The sequence below is a fragment of the Macaca fascicularis genome, chromosome 13, assembly GCF_037993035.2.
Source record: "Macaca fascicularis isolate 582-1 chromosome 13, T2T-MFA8v1.1".
Lineage (NCBI taxonomy): Eukaryota > Metazoa > Chordata > Mammalia > Primates > Cercopithecidae > Macaca > Macaca fascicularis.
Genome location: NC_088387.1, coordinates 82,964,291 through 82,988,916, shown reverse-complemented (window position 1 = coordinate 82,988,916; position 24,626 = coordinate 82,964,291). Strand labels below are relative to the sequence as shown.

Below are 24,626 nucleotides of genomic sequence, written 5' to 3'. Positions count from 1 at the left end.
GACAAACAGCTCTTGGGAAAGCTATCCCTTTAAAACTGGTACTTAATCTCCCTAATCTTCTCAGTGGGATTGCTTTGAAACTCTAACTTCTAATTACATTCTAATTTTTAAATGTTAAATATTTAAAGCAGAATGAGAAAGGAATTTTTAATCTCTTCTAGGCCAACCAGTCAATAGTGCAGATTTAGTTATGGTCTTGCTCAATTTCAAGTCAAAAAGGGCTCAGCAAGATGGGAAAAGCAAGCTGGTATGCAGACGCTTTGTTGCAGGTGGGAAGTACTGTGAGTTCTCAGGGTGTGAACCCAGTAGAGCTCAAAGGAGTTTAGGGCAGTAGCAGTCTCGGACTTCCAATGAACGCCTTGAAGTCAATTCATGACTAAGAACGCTTAATTAATTAATTAAGACGGAGTCTTGCTCTGTTGCCCAGGCTGGAGTGCAGTGGCACGATCTTGGCTCACTGCAGCTTCCATCTCCTGGGTTCAAGCGATTCTCCTGCCTCAGCCTCCCAAGTAGCTGGGATTACAGGTATGTGCCACCACACCTAATTTTTATATTTTTAGTAGAGGCCAGGCTGGTCTTGAACTCTTGATCTCAAGTGATCCGCGCACCTTGGCCCCCCAAAGTGGTGGGATTACAGGCATAAGCCACTAAGCCTGGACAAGAACCCATAATTTAGAGGGAATATTTGATGGAGTCAATTTTGGTGAGGGATTATTTTTCCCAAATGGGATTACCTTTAAAAATAAGAAGGTGTACTGCATCCAGAGAGAGATCAATCTTTAAAATATATTGTAGGGATTTATTTGAATTCAATCTAAGGTTATTTTCAAATGTAGTTTATATAAAATAGTGCTGGCTTTTACAGGGAGTTCTTATATTAGACACAATTAGAGTGATTTTCTCTGATCTGGAAATTGTAAGTAGTAGAAGGGGGAGATTAGCAAATTCGGGAAGAAGGAAATTGGATAATGGAACCAGCCTTTGTCAGAGCAGAGCGTAGAATACTGAGGATTTGATGAAGGATGAAACTGATGAATAGGAAAGGGATTCAAATCTAAGAAAAGTAGATATTGGTTGGAGAGGAGAGTAATTATGAAACAGGAAGGAGGAACAGTGGAAAAAAGATCTTGAAATGGGGACTTCTTCAAGATAAGTAACAGTAGGGATTTTTTTTTTTTTTTTTTTTTTTTTTTTTTTTTTTTTGAGACAGCGTCTTGCTCTGTCACCCTGGCTGGAGTGCAGTGGGTCAGTCTCAGCTCAGTGCAACCTCAGGATTACAGGTGGATACCACCACGTCCAGCTAAATTTTGTATTTTTAGTTGACATGGGGGTTTCACCATGTTGGCCAGGTTGATCTTGAACTCCTAACCTCAAGTGATCCATCCTTCTTGGCCTCCCAAAGTGCTGGGATTATAGGTGTGAGCCCCCACACCCTGCCACAAGTATGGATTCTTTCTAGCTAGTACTTTCTTTTTTTCCTTTCTTTTTTTTTTTTTTTTGGAGACACGGTCTTGCTCTGTTGCCTAGGCTGGAGGGCAGTGGTTTGATCACAGCTCACTGCAGCCTCCATCTCCTGGTCTCAAGTCATCCTCCCACCTTAGCCTCCCTAGTATTAATAGTTGGGACTACAGGTGTGTGCCACCATGCCTGGCTAATTTTTTCATCTTTTGTAGAGATGGGGTCTTGCCATGTTGCCCAGGCTGGTTGCCTCAGCCTCCCAAAGTGCTGGGATTACAGGCGTGAGTCAGCACCCCTGGCCGCTAGCTAGTACCTCTAATGGTTCCTTTTCTATTTTTTTTTCACTGCAACTATTTCTCAAGGATTAGAACTGAATGCTCTTCTTACTCATAGCACTACCTCACTGCCTCAGGAAAATAAATTGCTCATATGATTTTAGTGGCCGGAATATACAGCTTTAATTAAGATTTGTGTTTCTGGCCTGAGTGCCGTGGCTCATGCCTATAATCCCAGCACTTTGAGAAGCCGAAGTGGGCACACAGCTTGAGCTCAGGAGTTCAGGACCAGCCTGGGCAACATGGTGAAACCCTGTCTCTACTAAAAACACAAAAATCAGCCAATCATGGTGGTGTGCATCTGTAGTCCCAGCTACTCGGGAGGCTGAGGTGGGAGGATGGCTTAAGCCCAGGAGGCAGAGGTTGCAGTGAGCCAAAATCACACCACTGCACTCCAGCCTGGGTGGCAGAGTGAGACCCTGCCTCAAAAAAAAAAAAAAAAAAGAAAAAAAAGAAAAAAAAAAGACTATCTAATAGACACAATATTAAATTTGTTTTGTGTCTTCCAAACCAAAAATGTTTCTTCTTCAAAACTTAGTGATACCGCCCCAGCCAACTCTTCTATCTCTGATCATTTCAATCCTGAGGGAGATCTCTTGGAGTCATGGTCAGATTTATTTCATGATGTTCCTGTTGGTGTTTTCCTTACGTTTTCTGGTGAGGTCTTATGTCTTTCAGGTTAAGCTTGTTAGGCTGTTTCCTCTTGGTGGCTATGTATCCACTGAGGGCTTATTTTCTTCAGGTGATAGTGTTTGCTAAACAATAAGCAAACTTTTTCAAAGAGTGTCAATGAACTAAATTGGTGTAAAGAAAATAACCTGACTTTTTTTTTTTTTTTGCTGTAAGACAAGAGCTTTTTCATATTAGGAATGTAAAAGCGAACAAATGGAAGATACAAGCAATTGAGTAAGATGAGGTTTCATGCTTCTTTGGGAGGCAACATGGCAACTACTGCATTAAAAAAAATTATATGAGGCCTCTCATGGTAGCTCTCGCCTGTAATCCCAGCACTTTGGGAGGCTAAGGCAGGAGGAGAGCTGAGGCCAGGAGTTCAACTGGCCCGGGCAACATAGTGAGAACCCCCGTCTCTCCAAAAAAAAAAAAAAAAAAGGCCATGCCCAGCTACTTGAGAAGCTGACTGAGGTGGGAGGATCACTTGAGCCCAGAAGTTTGAGGCCAGCCTGGGCAACATAGTGAGACTCCTGTTCCTTCAATTTTTTTTTTTTTTTTTTTTTTGAGACTGAATTTTGCTCATATTGCCCAGGCTAGAGTGCAACGGCACAATCTTGGCTCACTGCAACCTCTGCCTTCTGGTTTCAAGCGATTCTTCTGCCTCAGCCTCCCGAGTCACTGGGATTACAGGTGCCCACCACCACGCCCAGCTAATTTTTTTGTATTTTTTAGTAGAGACAGGGTTTCACCATGTTGGTCAGGCTGGTCTCGAAATGCTGACCTCGTGATCCACCTGCCTCGGCCTCCCAAAGTGCTGGGATTACAAGCATGAGCCACTGCACCTGGCCCTTGAGACTCCTGTTTCTTAAAAAAGAAAAAAACAAAAATGGAAGTTTCCTTTTAGGCCATGGTGAAAACTTGAGCAAATTTTGTATTCATATATTTGGTAAAATACAATGTTTTGGACCATTTCTTTAATACACTGCTTTAGATTTCCCCTGTAGCGTGCTTACACATGTTTTATGAGACCCTTGGAAGTATAGCAGCCTTGACGGGGTAGGTGGTGGGGATAGACTCCCTAGAATGTACTTAGAGTTCTAGGTTAAATAACATCAGATTTTATGCCTTATCTTAACTGTGCATATTATTTGGGAACATGTGCTCAACTGTAGTGCAATCTAAAAATATACTCTGTTTCAGCTGGGTACAGTGGCTCACGCCTGTAATCCCAGCACTTTGGAGGCCGAGGCGAGTGGTTTGCCTGAGCTCAGGAGTTCACAAACAGCCTGGGCAACACGGTGAAACCGTCTCTACTAAAATACAGAAAATTAGCCAGGCGTGGTGGTGTGTACCTGTAGTCCCAGCTACTTGGGATGCTGAGGCAGGAGAACTGCTTGAACCCAGGAGGCAGAGGTTGCAGTGAGCCGAGACTGCGCCACTGCACTCCAGCCTGGGCAACAGAGTGCTACTCCGTCTCAAAAAATATATATTCTGTTTCAGTTATGTATTGCTGCATAACAAATCATCCCAACATTTAGTGGCTTAAAACAACGATTTATTATTTCTCACAATTCTGTGGTTTGACTAGGCTCAGCTGGACAGTTAATCTATTCCACTTGGTGCTGGCTGGGGACCATTGTTTGGCTATATTTGGCGGGTGGCTGCACGGAGTTGGAAGGTCCAGGAAGGCTTCACTCATGTGTCTGGCCCTTTAGTGCTTCTCCAGGGGTCTCTGTCTCTCTCCGTGGTATCTTAATAGTCCAGCCTAAGCTCTTTTGCAGCAGGGTAGCTGGCTTTCCCAGAGAGAGGGAATAGAAGCTGCCAGGCCCTCCAAGGGCTAGGTCCAGAAATGGCACAGCATCACCTCTGCTGCATTCTGTGTGCCTCAGGAAATCACAAGGCCAGCTTGGACTCAGGTAGGAACAGAGGAGGGCAACTTCACCTCTTGATAAAAAGAGTGGCAAAGGATCATTGCAAAAGGCATGTAGGCTGGGAGAAATTGTTGCAGTCATCAATAGAAACAATCTACTATGCTCTTTTTAACACAGGCACCATTAAAAGAATAAAAGCAGAAAGATTAGTTAAAAATAAAATAAAAGAATTGGAGCATATTTAAATAGTGACCTAATTCATTATTTTATAGTTGTTTTTCTCTCTTTTGATCATTAGTCTGAGTTTGGTCTTCAGCCCTTTTCACCTTTTACAACCCACAACAGAAATCACTGTGATAGCCTGGAAATGAAGATGCAAGAAAATTTCATATCCTGTAGCTTCAGTATTATAAGAGATCAGATAAATATTTTGATAAATCGAAAGAAAAAGAATCTTACAGCCTCAAAGTAAAGTTGTGAAGATTTTCTCAAGGATAAGCATCTAGTTAGTTAGACTGGAAAATATTTTGTTAGTTTTTTCATTTGTAAAAATTTCCAACACAAGGCACACACAAAAAGTTTGCCATGCCAGCCGTTCAGATATTCCAACCAATAGGAAATTAACAAGTTGCGGAATTTACATATGAAGATGACAGTTTTTCTCATTTAAATACGAAGTATTAGAAAATTAATGAATAGCTGAGTTGAATAGAAATTAGGAGACAGAAATATTTATTTTATTAAAATAAGCTAAAGAACATAGTCAAGTTATACATACAAATATAAAGTCAGCAAAATATTTAATCCCATATGTGGGTTTTCAAAGTATCTTAAGCTAAATTTTTAAAAACCATAATATTATGTATATTTAACATAATAAAACTAAAATTGCTTTTAGTGAATTGTTTCTAGTAGTTTAAATTATGATTAGGCTAATTATCAATGTTAACTAACATATAGCTACAATTTCAAGTGGTTTGAAATATACCTGCTTCTACACAAATATGTTCTAAAATAATAAATGGACATACAGAATCTTCAGTATGACAATATTTAGACATATGGTCTATGAGTTAGTGTTCGTAACAGAAAGAAAAATTTTAACTTTAAAAATACAAATCATTTATATGCCTGTTGAGTAGGATTACCAAATCTCAGCTTGAGCAAATTTTGGGGTAAATTAAAAGTTGACTGAACCAGGCCGGGGGAGGTGGCTTATGCTTGTAATCCCAGCACTTTGGGAGGCTGAGGCAGGTGGATCACCCAAGGTCAGGAGCTTGAGACCAACCTGGTCAACATGGTGAAACCCCATCTCTATTAAAAATACAAAATTAGTTGGGTGTGGTGGCTCATATCTGTAATCTCAGCTACTTAGGAGGCTGAGGCAGGATAATCACTTGAACCCGGGAGTTGGAGGTTGCAGTGAGCTGAGATTGCGCTACTGAAACTCCATCTCAAGGCCAGGTGCGGTGGCTCACACCTGTAATCCCAGCACTTTGGGAGGCCGAGGCGGGCGGATCACGAGGTCAGGAGATCGAGATCATCCTGGCTAACACGGTGAAACCCCGTGTTTACTAAAAATACAAAACAAATTAGCCGGGCGTGGTGGTGGGCGCCTGTAGTCCCAGCTACTCCGGAGGCGGAGGCAGGAGAATGGGGTGAACCCGGGAGGCGGAGCTTTCGTGAGCTGAGATTGCACCATCGCACTCCAGCCTGGGCGACAGAGTGAGACTCCATCTCAAAAATAAAAAGTAAAAAAGAAACTCCATCTCAAAAAGAAAAAAAAAAAAAGAGAGAGAGGCTGAGTCCTTGCTTTTTTTTTTTTTTTTTTTGAGACAGAGTCTCACTCTGTTGCCAGGCTGGAGTACAGTGGCGTTATCTCCGCTCACTGCAAGCTCTGTCTCCTGGGTTCAAGCGATTCTCCTGCCTCAGCCTCCCAAGTAGCTGGGACTACAGGCACACGCCACCACGCCCAGCTAATTTTTGTATTTTTAGTAAAGACAGGGTTTCACCATGTTGGCTAGGACGGTCTCGATCTGTTGACCTCGTGATCTGCCCGCCTCAGCCTCCCAAAGTGCTGGGATTATAAGCATGAGCCACTGCGCCCGGCTCGAGTCCTTGCTTTTGAAACAAAAATGTATACAATTCAGATATATCTGTAAAATTTAATTATCATTTACTGAAACTACTAAAAGTGTTGCTGAAGTTAAAACTTGATTAAATGTTCTTCCTTGATGATATGCATCATTTCCAATTCTTTGATGAAAACGTCAAAGAATGATTACATATTACTCTGCATTTTAAAAACACACCTATTTTATTTTATTAAAATCTAGTGATAATTAGCTTCAAAATCCACTTTCATTTAGAAAATTTAATCTGTGTTAGATGGTTGCCTGTAAATTACTACTCCCAAAGTGCCAAGATTACAGGTGTGCACCACCATGCCTGGCCCTAACTACTACTCTTAAACACCTTTAGTCTTCTACTAAAACAAGAATGAAGTTGTTAATTTTCATATAAAACACACAACTCTCCAGCCTGGAGACTGAGTGAGATGCTGTCTCCAAAGAGCAAACAAACACACACATATGCAGAACATTAACTTGTGAGTGGCATTTTATCTTTATGTCCTGAAAATCTGTATCTTTGTGATGAAGCTAACACTGACTCCCCAGTTTTGTTGCTGTTGTTGTTTTTTTTTTTTTTTTGAGACAGAGTCTCACTCTGTCGCCCAGGCTGGAGTGCAGTGGCCTGATCTCAGCTCACTGCAAGCTCCGCCTCCCGGGTTCACGCCATTCTCCTGCCTCAGCCTCCCGAGTAGCTGGGACTACAGGCGCCCGCCACCTCGCCTGGCTAGTTTTTTGTATTTTTAGTAGAGACGGGGTTTCACGGTGTTAGCCAGGATGGTCTCGATCTCCTGACCTCGTGATCCACCCGTCTCGGCCTCCCAAAGTGCTGGGATTACAGGCTTGAGCCACCGCGTGCGGCGTTGCTGTTGTTTTTGAAACAGAGTCTTGTGCTTGTCGCCCAGGCTAGAGTGCAAAGGCACAATATTGGCTCACTGCAACCTCCGCCTCCCGGGTTCAAGCGATTCTCTTACCTCAGCCTCCCGAGTAGCTGGGATTACAGGTGCCCACCACCACGCCTGGTTAATTTTTGCATTTTTAGTAGAGACGGGGTTTCACCATGTTGGCCAGGCTGGTCTTGAACTCCTGACCTCATGATCTGCCCACCTCGGGCTCCCAAAGTGCTGGGATTACAGACGTGAGCCACCATGCCTGGCCCCCCAGTTTTTTAAGGATATTACTGTTCGCAAAATTTTAGGATTATTCCTCTTCTAGTGGTATTTTTTAATTAAAAAAAAATTTTTTTTTTGAGAATTCTGTGACCAGGATTAGAAATCAATGGTGGTAACAAATGACTAAGAAAGTGCTAACTTTTTGGAAAATTGTAATTTTATGGCAAGTAAGCTAAAGGAGCACAAAACATTTTCAGGTCAGGCTCATTCCTGTAATCTCAGCACTTTGGGAGGCCAAGGTGGGTGGATTACTTGAGGTCAGGAGTTCGAGACCAGCCTGGCCGACAGGATGAAACCCCATCTCTACTAAAAATACAAAAATTAGCTGGGCGTGGTGGCACATGCCTGTAATACCAGTTATATGGGAGGCTGAGGCAGGAGGATCACTTGAACGCGGGAGGTGAAGGCAGCAGTTAACTGAGATTATGCCACTGCATTGTAGCCTGAGTGACAGAGAGAGACTGTCTCACAAAAAAAAAAAAAAAAAAAAAAAAAGGTTTTCAGAATAACCTTAATTTTGTGGTTGGGAAATCTGCAAGTGCAATGAAGAACCGTGATACACCTAATTTACAAGGAAAAAAACATTACTTTCTGTTTCAACTCTTCATTCCCCGAGAACTTAGTTCTTACCCTTTACTCAATCACCTCCCTAATCCCAAGGATTCAAAAGCTTCTTGAATACAACTTTTCAGCAATTCAGTCTAGTTAAAGTAATCTTCAGAAAGTGATCTCCTAAAAGGGCTTTGTGGTTGGGGCAAGTTGGAAAAATTACATTCAAATATCACCAGGACTGAAATAGAGACCAAAGACACAGCCCAAGCACACAGGCTTCCAGGGCTGAGAGAGGTCTAATGAAATGTCCTTTATGTTGGAGCTCTAAGAATAAGCAAAGTCTGCATTTTGAATGGCCTGAAAATACTGTGAAAGCAAACAAACTAAAAAAACAAACAAATAAAAAACTGTTTGGAGACTCTCAAGTACATGTGTGTGGAAAGTCTGAGGAAACTAAGGTGGGAAGAGGCCACGAAGAGGCAGAGCACAGAGGAGTGTTCGGGCAGCGTCACTCAGCATGATGGCGCAGTACTTGGACAGCATCAGGAAGGAGCTACATAAACAAATTAAAAGGCTTGAAAGTTGGCATAAGTGAGACAGAACCCGGGTGATCCAGAAACTGCACAAGAGCCTAATAGAAACTCATAATTACGGGATCAAGTAGGCTTCTGTGAAGAGTCTGGGACAAGACTATTTGCTAAAGATAAGTCTTATAAAATGCATTACACAGGCTGGGCGCCGTGGCTCACGCCTGTAGTCCTAGCACTTTGGGAGGCTGAGGCAGGCGGATCATGAGGTCAGGAGTTCAAGACTAGCCTGGCCAACATGGTGAAAACTCATTTTTACTAAAAATACAAAAAAAAAAAAAAAATTAGCTGGGCATGGTGGCACACACCTGTAATCCCAGCTACTAGGGAGGCTGAGGCAGGAGAATCGTTTGAGCCCAGGAGGCAGACGTTGCAGTGAGCTGAGATCGCACCACTGCACTCCAGCCTGGGCATGACAGGGTGAGACTCTGTCCCCCCCCAAAAAAAGAAAAAGAAAAATGGCATTGCACAATTTGGGAACCAGATGCTGAAGAGCAACTGTTATCCATGGGCTGAAGGGTGTGAGAGAATTTGTGTGGCATAGAGGTGAGAGATATGTACTTGAAACAGGAAGGAGTTACAGCTTGAGACTTGGGACCCTGGGCAACGCAGGCAGCAGCAGTGCTATGCTGTGGCCTGGGCCACCCAGGGACAATTAAACAGGCATATGGCATCAGAAACTGATTTTTCTTTTCTTGTCTTTTCTTTTTTTTTTAGATGGAGTCTTGCTCTGTCACCCAAGCTGGAGTGAAGTGGTGTCATCTTGGCTCACTACAACCTCTGCCTCCTGGGTTCAAGTGATTCTCCGGCCTCGGCCTCCTGAGTAGCTGGGATTACAGGCACCCACCACCACACCAGGCTAATTTTTGTATTTTTAGTAGAGACATGTTTCACCATGTTGGCCAGACTGGTCTTGAACTCCTGACCTCAAGTGATCAGCCTGCCTCAGCCTCCCAAAAGTGCTGGGATTACAGGCATGAGCCACTGTGCCTGGCCTGTTTATTTGTCTTCATGGTAATATGACTCTATTACAGCATTTTTCTAAGCATTAGCTGTTCTCTCCTGTCCCCTCGCCAGTGACACCTAAATGATGGATTTGTCTGAGGAAAAAAATGAAAAAAAGAAATGCTAGTTTGAATTAATTTTTTAATGCAAGCAAAAATAAGGAAAGACAGTCACCCCACCATCCCTGCCAAAAACTTCGTTGTTATTTGAAACATAATTACAAGCAAAATGGGCAATGGAATGCTGTCTTATTTTCTGCATGTGTATGTGTATATCATATTTTGTATGCATATATATATGCATAAATATATTATCTATATAGATACATAATATATAGAGATATATATTTAGGAGAGCTACAGCAGTATGAGTGGTTTGATAATAAGAAGGCTTAAATGAAAAATATTATGAAAGCTAAAAATAAATTGTTCAGCAAAGTTGCCTTTTATCTTTTATTTCTCATTTTCGTAATATCATCCGATTAAAAATGCATGAAACCGGCTGGGTGTGGTGGGTCACGCCTGTAATCCCAGCATTTTGGGAGGGCGAGGCAGGGAGACTGCTTGAGCCCAGGAGTTTGAGATCAGCCTGGGCAATATAGCAAGACCTTTTCTCTACAAAAAATTAGCCGGGGCCGGGCGCAGTGGCTCACACCTGTAATCCCAGCACTTTGGGAGGCCGAGGCAGGTAGATCACAAGGTCAGGAGATGGAGGCCATCCTGGCTAACACAGTGAAACCCCATCTCTACTAAAAATACAACACAATTAGCCGGGCGTGGTGGCAGGTGCCTGTAGTCCCAGCTACCGGGGAGGCTGAGGCAGGAGAATGGCATGAACCTGGGAGGCGGAGCTTGCAGTGAGCAGAGATTGCACCACTGCACTTCAGCCTGGGAGACAGAGTGAGACTCCATCTCAAAAAAAAAAAAAAAAATTAGCTGGGCGTGGTGACATGTACCTGTAGTCCCAATTACTTGAGAGGCTGAGGCAGGAGGATTGCTTGAGCCCAGGAGGTCGAGGGTGCAGTGAGCCATGATTGCGCCACTCCAGCCTTGGTGACAGAGTGAGACCTTGTCTCAAAAAGAAAAAAAGCAAGAAACATACCAATCTGAAAAGGCATATTCCTGATAACAAGATGAAAATAAGAAGGCCTTAACAGGTTATATTTACACTAAGAATGTAAAATGGCCAGATCAGATCAGCTCACTTAAAAAGTCCTTCCTGTCTGGGATTACAGGCATGAGCCTGTAATCTTTGGGAGGCCGAGGTGGGAGGATCACTTGAACTCAGGCGTTAGAGACCAGCCTGGGCAACATAGCTAGACCTTGTTTCTACAAAACAAGTTAGAAATTAGCCAGGTGTGGTGGTGCCCGCTGTAGTCCCAGCTACGGGCTGAGGTGGGTGGATCACTTGAGCTGGGGAGGTGGAGGTTGCAGGGAGCTGTGGTTACACCACTGCACTCCAGCCTGGGTGACAGAGCAAGACCCTGTCTCAAAAAAAAAAAAAAAAAAAAAAAGAAATCCTTCCCTTGAACAAAAAACTATTGTTTAGATGTCATAATTCCTTATGAAATGGATGCTTCTACATAACTGAATGAGATTCTCTGGGAGTTTATGTGTTTCTAAGTGCGGAAGACTTTTAGACATGAACATAGGATTTATGTTTCTTCACTAACAATATATCCTTAACTCTTGGTTCTGGACACAGAAAATTTCTGGAATAAAGTGTATTTGCAGAATTTGACAACCATCAAGTATGCCAGACACGGGAGCAGAAATGAGTTAATAAAATATTCTTAATTTTTCTTGATAGGAATATCACTGATAGTGCCTTTTTGCCTAACAGTGATAGCCCTATGCTATTATTTTATATGAGTTCCTTGTTAGAAAACTAAAAGTACTTTTAAATATTCTGCATCATTTTTGATGTCCAGGATAAAAGGCACCTACTACGATGCTGTAAAATTTATAATTTTAAGTATATATTTACAAATACATGTATATACATATATGTATATATGTATGTATGTCAAGTTTAGTTGGGTAAATATCCCAAAGTAAATTCAGCTCAGTTATTGAGGGGTTTGTTTTGCTTTGTTGTTTTGTAAGAGATATGAAATGATATTAACTGAAAGATAATCTTCCTGCTCTTGTGTTTACAAACCAACCTGATTACGACACATTGACTAGTTTTGGGCTGCACAATTTCATAGAGGCTATGGATGCGAATGTTTGCAAGAGAGGACTGGCAATGAGCTATTTAGACAACACACCCCAGAGGATCAGCTTGGGTCCTGAGATGATTTAGACAGGAGGAGAAAAGGATAAGAAATGGTGATATAGCAAAGGACAACAGACAATTATCCGAGGGCATTACTGATGAGGATGGCAATTCCTTGTCATTGGTCCACTGTTTGCTATGTATTGGAATTTGTATGTAATTTTCTCTAGCTTGCTTTAAAAATAGAATCATCAATGCCTCATGAGACAGACAAAGGAGAGCCTGCCGTGGAATCTAGAGATAAACCTGAATGACCTTTCAAGGTTCCCTTTCTACACCAATGTGAAAACACAGAATAAGATACCAGCATTACTCAACAGACCTGGTTACAATAAGTGTGAATTACAATGCAGGAACATATGTCATTTCTTATACAAACAGTGAGGCAGGCTATCTGATATTGCTTTAAGAAATTATGTGGTCAGCTGAAGCAAGATGACACATGTAAATCTTTTTCATAAATCAAAGTATAAGCTCACAAATTCTCCATATAAATAGCCTCAGGAGGGGCTGCTCTGATGAAATTGAAAATGTCTCTTCCATATGTACAGTTTTAGGCTTTATAACATTTAAAGGGAATATTCTAAAAGATAAAGTTGGCATGTAAAAGCACGGGGAAAGGAATCAGCAATGATTGGAGCAAAACAATTCTAGAAGGCATCTTAATTTTCATATGGCTCATTTGCATTTGAAACACTGTGAATTCCTATCTCACTTGTACAAAATGTGTACATATTAAATTACTTTGCACTTGAAAGAACATTTTCCTAAATGTTTGGAAGATGATCAAATTTTAACTGGAGGACTTGTTTTCTTCCATCAGGTGTGGGGGAGATGTGGCTTCCTGGTATGAGAGGCAACAGTTGATTCTAATAGCAGAACAAGACAAAAAATAAGAAAGTAAATTGAAAACAATTCTTATTTGTACAATTTGATTTAAAGATGGTAAGACAAGTGGATACTTATGGTACAAAGATGTCAAAATACATCAATTTTAAAATTAAGTAGGGTTACCTTTCCAAAAATTGAGATTTTCTGATACCTGAAAATTAGGTTCTATTACTTATTCTAGGATACCCATGGATATACTATTATTTATTTCAGTACACTTAATCTGAGTATCTAGTCAATGTTTAAGAGGTAGATGCCCATCAGCTACTATACAATAATTCCAGGAGACTACACAATACCCATCTCAAAACAAATTTTTGTTTTTTGGACACCATTTCACTCTGTTTCAGCCTGTTGTGCAGGCTGGAGTGCAATGGTGCAATCTCAGCTCACTGCAACCTCTGCCTCCAGATTCAAGCGATTCTTGTGCCTCAGCCTCCCAAGTAGCTGAAATTACAGGCATGAGCGTCCATGCCCAGCTAATTTTTGCATTTTTGATAAGGACAGAGTTTCACCATGTTGGCCAGGCTGGTCTTGAACTCCTGACCTCAGGTGATCCACCTGCCTCAGCCTCCCAAAATGCTGGGATTACAGGCGTGGGCCACCCACCTGGCCTCAAATTTTTAATAGCTAGGATATTGGCAGAACAGCAAAGGCTTAAAACCTCTTTACTATCAACTTTAAACATTATTTAGTTCTTAAGGAAACCACAATGAATGAAAATATTTTTTTCTGTAACATTTGTTTTCTGCCATGGTAAAATGTCTAGGATTCAGGTGTGTCTTCTGAAGGAAAACCAGAACTTGAAAGGCACCCCTGTCTTTCTTTTGGTCTGGCTCCCTGGGCACCTCACTTGAAGGAGAGAGCTGTTTAGGACTGGCCTCATGTGTGTGCTACAGGGGGGCCCACCATGCAGAGGTGGATAGGATGCAGTTTACAGAGGATGGAGAACATGGGCTGATCTCTGTAAATGAGCATCTCTAGGTACATGCTGCCCTTTGTGTTTCTTTCCTTTTGTTGCCTCTGGGCCTTTTGGAAGGCCTTGTTCACAGTCCCTGATCTGTATCAGCTGGGTTACAGGCATTGAACGAAAGGGTAGCACAGCTGTAAACCCAAGCAGAGAGCTGGAGCTGTGAAGGGAGAGCAGCACCCAACCCCCTCGAGGCAAGGCGAGGTCCGTGACAGATTCCCAGGGAGACAGCGACTAGGGGAACCAGGAGGCCAGCGGGGGCAGCTGACACTGTGCACCCTCCCAGGCCAGTGTGGGGGGGAATCCAGTGAGGTGTTTTTTTTTTTTGTTTTTTGAGATGGAGTCTTGCTCTTGTTGCCCAAGCTGGAGTGCAGTGGCATGATATTGGCTCACTGCAACTCTGCCTCCCAGGTTCAAGCAAGTCTCCTGCCTCAGTCTCCCAAGGAGCTGGGATTACAGGCACCCGCCACCATGCCCGGCTAATTTTTGTATTTTTAGAAGAGACAGGGTTTTGTCATGTTGGCCAGGCTGGTCTCAAACTCCTGACTTCAAGTGATCTGCCCACCTCGGCCTCCCAAAGTGCTGGGATTACAGGCGAGAGCCACTGCGCCAGCTGAGATGTTTTTAACAGGAGAGTGTCCTTTTACACGCAATTCACACTGTCTTTCAGATTGCTGCCTCAGCAATCTTTATTTAATTTTTTTGTTGTTATTTAAGTATAAGCTGCATTGGGCTTGATTTGCAAACATTTAATAGTAAAAGGTAAAATGGCCCATGTAATCAAAATATGGATACCTGGAGATTTTGGATACACAGAACTGATTTAACATTTCATCTTCTTGATTAGTTTGATTTTTCTCTCCCAACAAACTTCTATTTTAACTATGAAAAGGTTGGGAAAAGCCAACACTTTCTTCCTTTATGGAAAACATGCTAATGAGAAGACAGATGACTGAAAATTAGATTGAAGATGAAAGATTAAGCAAATGCAAACTGTGAAAATTGCTAGCCTCTGATAAATTGGAAATTACCAACTTGGTTTATTATTAGGCAATGTTCATCTACTTATTTATTTTAATAATATTAAGGACCTTCTATGGATCAGATACTGTTTTAGGTGCTGGGTTTACAAGGTGAGAAAAAGCCCTGAACCAAAACAAACCTATTTCCATGGAGTTTATGGTTTAACTTCAAAGTTTTCTGAAAGCAAGTGAAGGACAGTCACCTGATAAACTGCAGAATTAATATTTGTCATAAGAGTCACTGTACTGTTCTGCAATACTGGCCCATTGGATAGAATTTGTTTCCCAGATGTCTGGGTTTCATTCCTTTGTAGCTGGCAGATCTTGGTTTTGAGAAAAAGCCTAGGAAAGGCAGACTTAGGTGCCTGCCGTGGGTGAAAAGATGGAAGAGTCAAGTTACCTTTATTGCACATCTGGAGGCTACAGAAAGGCACTTGGATTCCTTTGCAATGCTGGCAAAACTCAGTCCTGTTGGAATCAGCGTTTGATTGTATGAAGTTGTTATATTACGGGTATACAATCTTGTGGGTGGTATATCCAATCAGAGCAGCCAAACAGTTGTGTAACGATTTGATTCAAGTGTGTTTGGAATAAGGTTTTGTAATAATAATCTTGATATTTTCATAGTTCTATGGTTTTATTACATCAATTACCAATATTTATTAAGCTAGACAAATACAACTACACCAGTACAAACGAAAGGTCTTGGTGTCCACCTTGTCTCACTTTGAAAGGCAGACAAACAAAAACAAAAAAGGAATTCTTTTTATAGCACTTTAACTTTTGAGCGGAAGTACCTGCTGGCGTCTGCTGTTTCTTCCTTCATTACGCGCTTTTCTTTTAATTTGGTCCTCATGAAAAGAATCAAAGTAGGAGCTCTCCAGGAGTTGGGAACAGGTTGATCTGTCATCTGGATTCATCTTCAGACACCCCTTTGGAGGAAGAGAATCACAAAGAAGATATTGAGGGAGGGGCTTATTTTGTTACCATGCCCACAAACTGAGTAATAACTTGTTAGGATAAATATGAGTTTAGAAAATCTTCAAGTTTGTGTATTATCAAGTAGTTGGAGCTTGTTAATAGGATTGCTCTTCTTTTTGCTACTTCAAGGTCTTTTGAGGGCAGAATGAATGGATGGTCAGTGTCTCTCTGGAAGAGGCCGCCTGTAGATCTGGTGTTCCCACCAATGACATTGTAAAATCACTACTGAAAGCAAATTGTTTGCAGCAGTCTGCAGAGTGTAGTCCCTGGACTAAAAACATCAGCGTCGCAGGAACTTGCTAGAAACGCGAAGTCTTGGGTCCTACCCCCCGCCTGCCAAAGGGAATCGAAGCACTGGAGGTGCGGCCTGGCAGTTTGTGTTTGACAAGCTCTCTGGGTGATTCCGATGCCCATATGCTCAGGTTTGAGAACATCTGGGTTAAGGAGATGGCTGAGGAAGTGAGAACCTCAGTCATGAGAGTGAACCTAAAACAAGGAGAAATGAATGGACTATATATTCATATAAAAAAAACTACAGGCAAAACAGAAAAGGTGACATGATGACCCTTCTATATTTGAGACCATTAGAAGCCTCTAGGTCAGCTTCTGAGAGTGGGGAGGAGTATCACAGCAGAGGGGTCTGTGGGGGTCCTGACACAAAGAGGTTTTCTCTGAGAAACACTGATACTCCAGCCAGACAGTGGGACTTTGCCCATCAATAAACACAGATTATGATCCATAAACAGTAGCTTTAAGCCAGACCTGGTGGCTCATGCCTGTAATCCTAGCACTTCAGGAGGCCAGAGGTCTGGACCAGACTGGGTAACATAGTGAGACCCCATCTCTCCTACATTTGCATTTTTAAAAGGAGCAGCTTTACAATACCCAGGCACAGATGACCTGACAATTATTGCCTTCCATCCATAAGAGAGAAATAAGGCTCACCACCGTCACAAACATTGTTTTGAGACATTCTGAAGCCCAGACAATTGCATTGCCTGAGGCTGCCCCAGCCGGGCACTGCCCTGTGGTGTCTGTTCCTCCCTGACACCAGCTGACCTCAGATCTCTGAGATCCCTGAAGCTGCCTGCCCGTAAGCAGTAGCACCTGGCCCTTGGCGAGCGATCTGATTAGTCCTGTTCTTCAAGAAACAATCCTGCTCAGCAAAACTAGACTTACCTGTCCCTCCATGTCTACTGCCTGGTCCAAGCAAATGACCCCTAATTAATGACCCATGCCATATATCAGCCCCAGCTGCCGAAGAATTCTCCTCAAACCCTAATACTGTCAGGGCTATAACCAGGACAGAAAAACTTTTTTTTGTTTGTTTTTTTGAGACAAAGTCTCGTTCTGGCTGTCAGCCAGGTTGGAATGCAGTGGCGCCACCTCGGCTTACTGCAAGCTCCGCCTCCCGGGTTTGAGCGATTCTCATGCCTCAGCCTCCCAGACAGCTAGAATTACAGGCATGCACCACCATGCTGAGTACATTTTTGTATTTTTAGTAGAGACAGGTTTACCATGTTGGCCAGGCTGGTCTCGAACTCCTGACCTCAAGTAATCTGCCCGCCTCGGCCTCCCAGTGTTGGAACTACAGGCGTGAGCCACTGCACCCGGCCAGAAAGACTATTTTGAATACAGACTGTGATAGTCTCTATTTCTTTATCACTCAATTCTGGTTTTTGCTTCCACTGTTCCATTAAAGTGGCTCTCGTTATTAACACCTCTGACCTCTACTTCCATAGCCTTCAACCGATCATGTGTTTTGAATTCTGTCTCCTCAATAGTATGAGACACTACTGACCAAGCCCTCCTTGAAACTTTGTTTCTCTTTGGCTTCTCTAATCTCTCACTTTCCTTGCTCCTCTCTCCTGGCCACTCCTTTTCAAACCAGCCTTTGCTAGTTTACCTTCTTCTCCACGATGGCTGGATAAAGTTCCTCAAGGCCAAATCCTAGCCACCCCTTTTTTTCTCATCTATTCTTGGTTTCTAGGTGATCTCTTTGCTGCCGATGGCTTCAATTATCAAAGTTTACCAGAGATTTCCACATCTACAATTCCATTCCAGACCTCCCCTAGGAACTCCAGACCTGCAGGCGCAACTGCTTACTTAACATCTGTCTCAAGGTCACTGTTGTGGGTTGAATTGTGTCGCCACAAAAATATATATGTTGAAGTTCTAACTCCCAGTACCTCAGAATGTTACCTTATTTGGAAATAAGGTCTTTGCAGAAGTAATTTGTGAAGACAAGGTCATAATGGCATGGAGTAGACCCCCTAACCCAATTATAATTGGTTTCCTTATAAGAAGAGGGAAGATGGCATAGACAGACACACAGAGTGAATGCCATGCTATGACGGAGGTAGAAATTGGAGTTACATTGTCCCAAGTCAAAGAATGCCTGGGGCTACCAGAAGCTGGAAGAGGCAAGGAAAGACCCTTGCCAAGAGTTTTCAGAGAAAGCCCGGACCTGCCAACACCTGAAAAACCAATACAGGCACTGTATCCTTGCCACCTCTTCTACTTTATTCCCCATATATCAGTCATAATTAAGTCCTATCAGTTTTCCTTTCAAATATATCTTGAATTTATTCACGTTTAATTTAATTTAATTTTAGAGATGAGGTTTCACTGTCGCCCAGGCTAGAGTGCAGTGGCACAATCATGGCTCACTGTGGTCTTCAACTCCTGGGCTCAAGCAATCCTCCCGCCTTAGCCTCCCAAGTAGCTGGGACTAAAGGCAAGTGCCACCATTCCCGGATAATTTTTATTAATTTTTTGTGTTTTGTAGAGATAGGGTCTGACTTTGTCCAGGCTGGTCTCAAATGCCTGGGCTCGAGTGATCCTCCTGCCTTGGACTCCCAAAGTGCTAAGATTACAGGCATGAGCCACCATGCCCAGCCTCATTCACTCATTCATATTTTTATATGGGCTTTCAAAACTATTGAAATCTAGTCCATCACTAAATACCTATGAATTTTCATTTTAAAGAACATTTTTAGATTCTTAGAAGACACTACTAATGCCGAGCTCCCTCCATGGAGTCTGAGCGGGAACAATGTCCTGCTTGATTAGTTCTGAAGCACTAAGATGGACTGAGTAGAACTGAGGCTTCTGAGCCTTTGCCTGCCTGGATTAATAACTTTCTGTATATCAAGAAGCTGACGGATTAATCAGAGGTGTTCCCTGTAGACATGCTCCTGACCCAGAAAACGTCTTGAAGATGGGAGATGAGAAATCAAAACTGTAAAGTCCAAGTCAGGATCCTTTTCTTAAGTCCAAACTTCAAATTTCACAGAAAACGCTCCAATAAAATTTCTAATAGTCTATAGTCTCCTTTTTGATGACTAGCTTAAGCTGATATAGTGATAGGATAGTCATGACTATGGAAATAAATGAGTAATAAATAAGAAAGATTGTGCTCATGGTCTCATTTTAAACCTAATGAAGAGAATACAAAAGACCTGCCATAGATTGGCCACTGCACGCCACCGCTCCCCTTGACTCCGCCATTGCCCAATACGTCATCCACCTGGGCAGTTCCCTGCATAGGTTACGATTCGGTCCCATGGGATAAACACCAGTTATGGCAGCCAGTACTTATTTGCTGTTAAAGATGTCCTGGGCCGGGTACAGTGGCTCACGCTTGTAATCTCAGCACTTTGGGAGGCCGAGGTGAGTGGATCATGAGGTCAGGAGATGGAGACCATCCTAGCCAACATGATGAAACCCCGTCTCTACTAAAAATACAAAAATTAGCCCAGTGTGGTTGTGCGCACCTGTAGTCCCAGCTACTCGGGAGACTGAGGCAGGTGAATCGCTCGAACCCAGTTGGCGGAGGTTGCAGTGAGCAGAGAACTCCAGCCTGGGAGACAGAGCAAGACTCTGTCTCAAAAAAAAAAAAAAAAAAAAAAAAAAAGGATGTCTCAACTGCAAAGAATTAAAGTGTTCTTTCATCTACCATGGGGCAGGAGTCTATAAGATAAGGTGTGACCCATGTAATAGCACAATTCTTGATGCACTGAGAGGATTCTTGGGCCTTAGGTTGATACTTATGGGTCTAAATAAAATAGTTGAGTAACAAACCTAGCTTCATCTAAAAGCTTAGGCAGCCAACCAGGGCTCTTCATCTTTGGAGATGAGGACGGGGAACTTGTCCTACATCTTGCAGTTTTCATGCCCCAGAGTTGCCTTCGAGGGAACCACAGGTCGTCTCTGGCTTCTATCTGAGAATTGGTTGGGCTTGCAGTGCTTGATGCCTCCCTTCTCCCTTGCAGGTTTTGCTAAATTGCAGGTGGGTCAGAACCACCTGTCAAGAACAAGGTCAGGGAATTGGGCTTCTAGGACAGGACCTGCTGAGTGCTGGATGAAGGCAGGTCTGGGCAGTAAGACAGGACAGATGGCAGCTGAGGTCAGGTGGAGCAATGGTATGGGGAGTCTGAGAGCACAGGGGTATCTGGCTCTGACTCTCAGGAGGACTCAGGTTGAAGCACTCCAGCACTCTGGATAGCACCATGGCAGTGATCAGCACTCCCACAAAGGCTGGTCTACAAAGTTGACTCTAGGTCATCCAAATGGCCCCACTGTCTAGATCAGATGAGTCTTAAACTGAGTTGTTGATCGTAATCACCTAAGGGCATGTTTAAAGATACACATGCCAAGGTCCCACTCATGAAAATTCTCCTTCTCAATCTGAGGCTAGATACCGGAATCCATATTTTTCAAAAGCTCCCAGGCCATTCAGATGAATAGCCACATTTGGAAGACACTGCTGTAGACAGAACTTAATTGACTGTTAAAGATAGATACCCTCTCCAGTATCCTCATACCCATTGTCCAATGAGCTTTTGGTATATACAATGGATGGCAGGGTCACACACCTTCTAGTGTGGCTTCATTTGGTCAAGCATGAATGGCAGACTAGGCAGAGGTAAGTTTCTTCTGCTTTTTATTTGAATCTGTCCTTGGTTTGACCATCTCTCTTAGGCCTAGTGCAGGAGCTAGGTCTGGTGTCTGCATGGCTCTGATTTTGCCTCATCTACTAATGTTAATAGATATGTTAGAACAATGACTGCTTTAACCACTGATGTCCCTTTAACTGGGATTATTTTACAGTTCTTTATCATTTTCAATGACTACATCCTATTTTGGCATTATTTAATCCACTTTCCACCCCTCCTCAAATTACCAGCTTCAGTCATTACAATTTATAGCTAATAAGAGTTATAATTGATTCTTAAGTACCTTCATGAAGTTCAGAGCCACAGGATGAGCATCTGAGAACTTTTCCTCAAGAGTTTCCTGAAAAACAAAGTTAAAACATTCAATATTACATAACAACAAAGTAATTGTGTGTGTGTGTGTGTGTGTGTGTGTATGTGTGTATTTACGGACAGGGTCTCCCTCTGTCTCTCAGGCTGCAGTGCAGTGGCATGATCATAGCTTACTCTAACCTTGAACTCCTGGGCTCAAGAGATTTTTCCACCTCAGCCTCCTGAGTATCTAGGACTATAGGTGGGTGCCACCACACCCAGCTAATTTTTTATTTTTTTGTAGAGATGGGGTCTTGCTATGTTGCATGAGCTGGTCTCAAACTTCTGGCCTCAAGTGATTCTTCTGCCTCAGTCTCCCAAAGTGCCGGGATTATAGGGGTGAGCCAGCTCACCTGGCCTATATTTTGAATATATTAGTAATAACAACACTTTAAAGAAAGACCCTCTAGTAGGTTAGATAATTCATTTTAAATATATTTTTAAAAAATCATGCTTTTATATAATTGTACACTGTAAAGATCTGAAATACATAAAATGAAGTTATTTTCTTAATTTCACAATGTCTTGCAGTTGATGCTGGGTGAATGTGGGTCCCAAATGCTCCCATCTGAAATCCCACAACAGTGCCGTAAAATCTGTGCCTGATCTACTTCTAAGGATGTTTTCGAGTATTCACGAAAATACCTTGGACTACATGCATAAGAACACTACAGAAACCAAAAGAATGAAAAACACAACATTCAGAATGATGAGGAAGGAAGGGGATGGAGATGCCTGAAAGATAACGGTGGGAAACTTAAGACACTTAAATTTGTTGTAGTTTATTCTTTAAACACATGTTATATAAATATTCCTTTGTAACCTTTAACCTTGCAGTTCAGCCTTTAACCTTGTATTACATTTGTTAAAGGTTTTAACAAAGACAATAAAAAAGAAAACCAGTATATAATTCAAGACATTATATGAAATAATTGATTTAAAATGAACAGGGTGTCTAGAGATGGTTGGGATCATTTGGAGCTCAGGTTATTTGGACAGTTCACACCTATCACAGATCATGATTTGCCTTCTCAGAGTTTTTCCCATCCGCACATGGTTCTGACTCCAGCACAGCTGGAGTGTGGACACATGCTTTTCCCGGCAGTTTTTTCTTTTATAGGCAGATTCTGGACCATATGGAGCTTTAAAGAGCATAGCCTGAACTTAGGTAACACACACAGGAAGTCAATGTCTTCAGAGGGTAAGAGAGAGAGTCAAGTGGTCATTGATACGTTTTCAAATAAAGGCAAAGACCATTGCAAGAGTAGAGAGATGATCCCTGTGATTTGGAGTTTAATGAGTACAATGGGGATCATTTTGTAAAACAACCACCCGTGTAAAAATATATGTGGTGAAAAAAGCTTTTGATTGATTTGAGTTTTGTTTTACAAGCCGAAAAAATTTTAAAATGCATTTTTGTCAAAATGAATAAGACTACTATAAGTAGTCTTTATGAGAATATAACTATTTAAGGGAAAATTCTCCTAAGGCTCTGACCAATGGATTAAAAGTATGTCGTATCTAAGATACTAAATATACTTTCACTTTAAATTTAACATTAATTTTTGAATAGTTAAGACAAGTAAACATTTAAAGCATTTTTCCTGGCTCATTGTAATGTAGTTTTCATATAGTTTCTTCAATATATGAGATATGGTTTGGCTCTGTGTCCCCACACAAATCTCATCTCAAATTATAACCCCCATGTGTTGAGAGAGGGAGGTGATTGGATCATGACGGGGGTTCCTCCATGCTGTTCTCATGATAGTAAGGGAATTCTTACAAAATCCGATGGTTTCAAAAGTGGCAGTTTTCCCTTGTGCCCTCACCTCTCCAGCCACCTTGTGAAGAAGGATATGTTTGCTTCCCCTCCTGCCATGATTGTAAGTTTCCTGAGGCCTCCCCAGCCATGCAGGACTGTGAATCAATTAAACCTCTTTCCTTTATAAATTACCCAGTCTCAGGGAAGTTCTTTACAGCAGTGTGAAAACAGACTAATACACTGTGTCAATATGTCACAAGAAGCCAAAACCACAAATATTAAAAAAGAAACAGCCCGGGCATGGTGGCTCCTATGAGTAATTCCAGCATTGGGGAGGCTGAGGTGGGAGGATCACTTGAGTCTCGGAGGTTGAGGCTGTAGTGCGCCATGACCTTGCCACTGCACTCCAGCCTTGGTGATAGAGTGAGATATCATCTCTAAATAAATAAATAAATAAGAAACAACTACCTCTTTAAAGAAAGCAGCAACACAAGTAATAAAATATTCAAGATAGAGCAGTTTACCATATCTTCTGGTTCAGGTATACTGATGCCGTGGAAAAACCGGTTACTTTTAAAGATTGATTGATGTCTTGGGATTAATTTTCCTGTAAAATACAAACCACATAATTCATCATAAATTTGGCAAAGAATAATCAAGTGTTTAAATGGTTAATGCCTGAAGGCCAGGTGTAATCCTGAAGGATTACAGGCTCACACCTGTAATCCCAGCACTTTGAGAGGCCAAGGCAGGTGGATCACTTGACGTCAAGAGTTCGAGACCAGCCTGGTCAACATGGCGAAACCCCGTCTTTACTAAAAATACAAAAATTAGCCAGGCGTGGTGGTCAGTGCCTGTAATCCCAGCTACTCAGGAGGCTGAGGCAGGAGAATCGCTTGATCTTGGGAGGCAGAGGTTGCAGTGAGCTGTGATCATGGCACTGAACTACAGCCTGGGCAACAGAGCAAGACTCCATCTCAAAACAAAAACAAAACAAACAAAAAAGACAAAAAACAGGGTTAATGCCTGAAGTGCAGGTGTGAAAGAAATATTGTGCCTGATTGGTCCCTCCAGAGATGAGAGGAATGGGATTCTGCAGACGTATGCCTTCTCAGGTAAGGGCAGTTCTCCCAAACCAGTCTCTTCGTCACATGTGGTCACCATTCAGCCTCCATCAAAAGGTGAAGACTGGGCGCGTTGGCTCATGCCTGTAGTCCCAGCACTTTGGGAGGCCGGGGGAGGTGGATCACAAGGTCAAGAGCTCGAGACCATCCTGGCCAACATGGTGAAACCCTGTCTCTACTAAAAATACAAAAAATTAGCTGGGCGTGGTGGTGCGCACACCTATAGTCCCAGCTACTTGGGAGGCCGAGGCAGGAGAATCGCTTGAATTTGGGAGGCAGAGGTTGCAGTGAGCCGAGATCGCACCGCTGTACTCCAGCCTGGTGACAGAGTGACAGTCCATCTCAAAAAAAAAAAAAAAAAAAAAAAAAAGACAAGGTGAGAGAATGGTTCTACAGTCTTTACACACATTATCTCATTTAATCTCATAAATGAGATTTGATGAGACTTCATCTCATAATCTCAAGACAATAGTTGTTATTTATTTATTTTGAGACAGGGTCTCTCTCTG

The 24,626-nt window shown here is 42.3% G+C and overlaps 1 protein-coding gene across 2 annotated transcripts in view; it reads right to left on the bottom strand.

Annotated features, from left to right (window-relative positions):
- Positions 1-11,639: 11,639 nt before the first annotated feature.
- CDKL4 (cyclin dependent kinase like 4) overlaps positions 11,640-24,626 on the bottom strand; it is a 58,600-nt gene continuing 45,613 nt past the window's right edge. Inside the window, exons 6-9 of one of the 2 annotated variants that reach the window (XM_015433753.4) lie at positions 23,518-23,600; positions 21,164-21,220; positions 15,739-15,873; positions 11,640-12,927 (exon numbers count right to left, since the gene is read on the bottom strand). In XM_015433753.4, the coding sequence (XP_015289239.3) occupies positions 12,826-12,927; positions 15,739-15,873; positions 21,164-21,220; positions 23,518-23,600 (377 nt within the window). In that variant the 3' untranslated portion in view covers positions 11,640-12,825. Of the gene's footprint in view, positions 12,928-14,985; positions 15,307-15,738; positions 15,874-21,163; positions 21,221-23,517; positions 23,601-24,626 lie in introns of those variants that run through there. The other variant, XM_045369462.3, reaches the window with a different exon arrangement.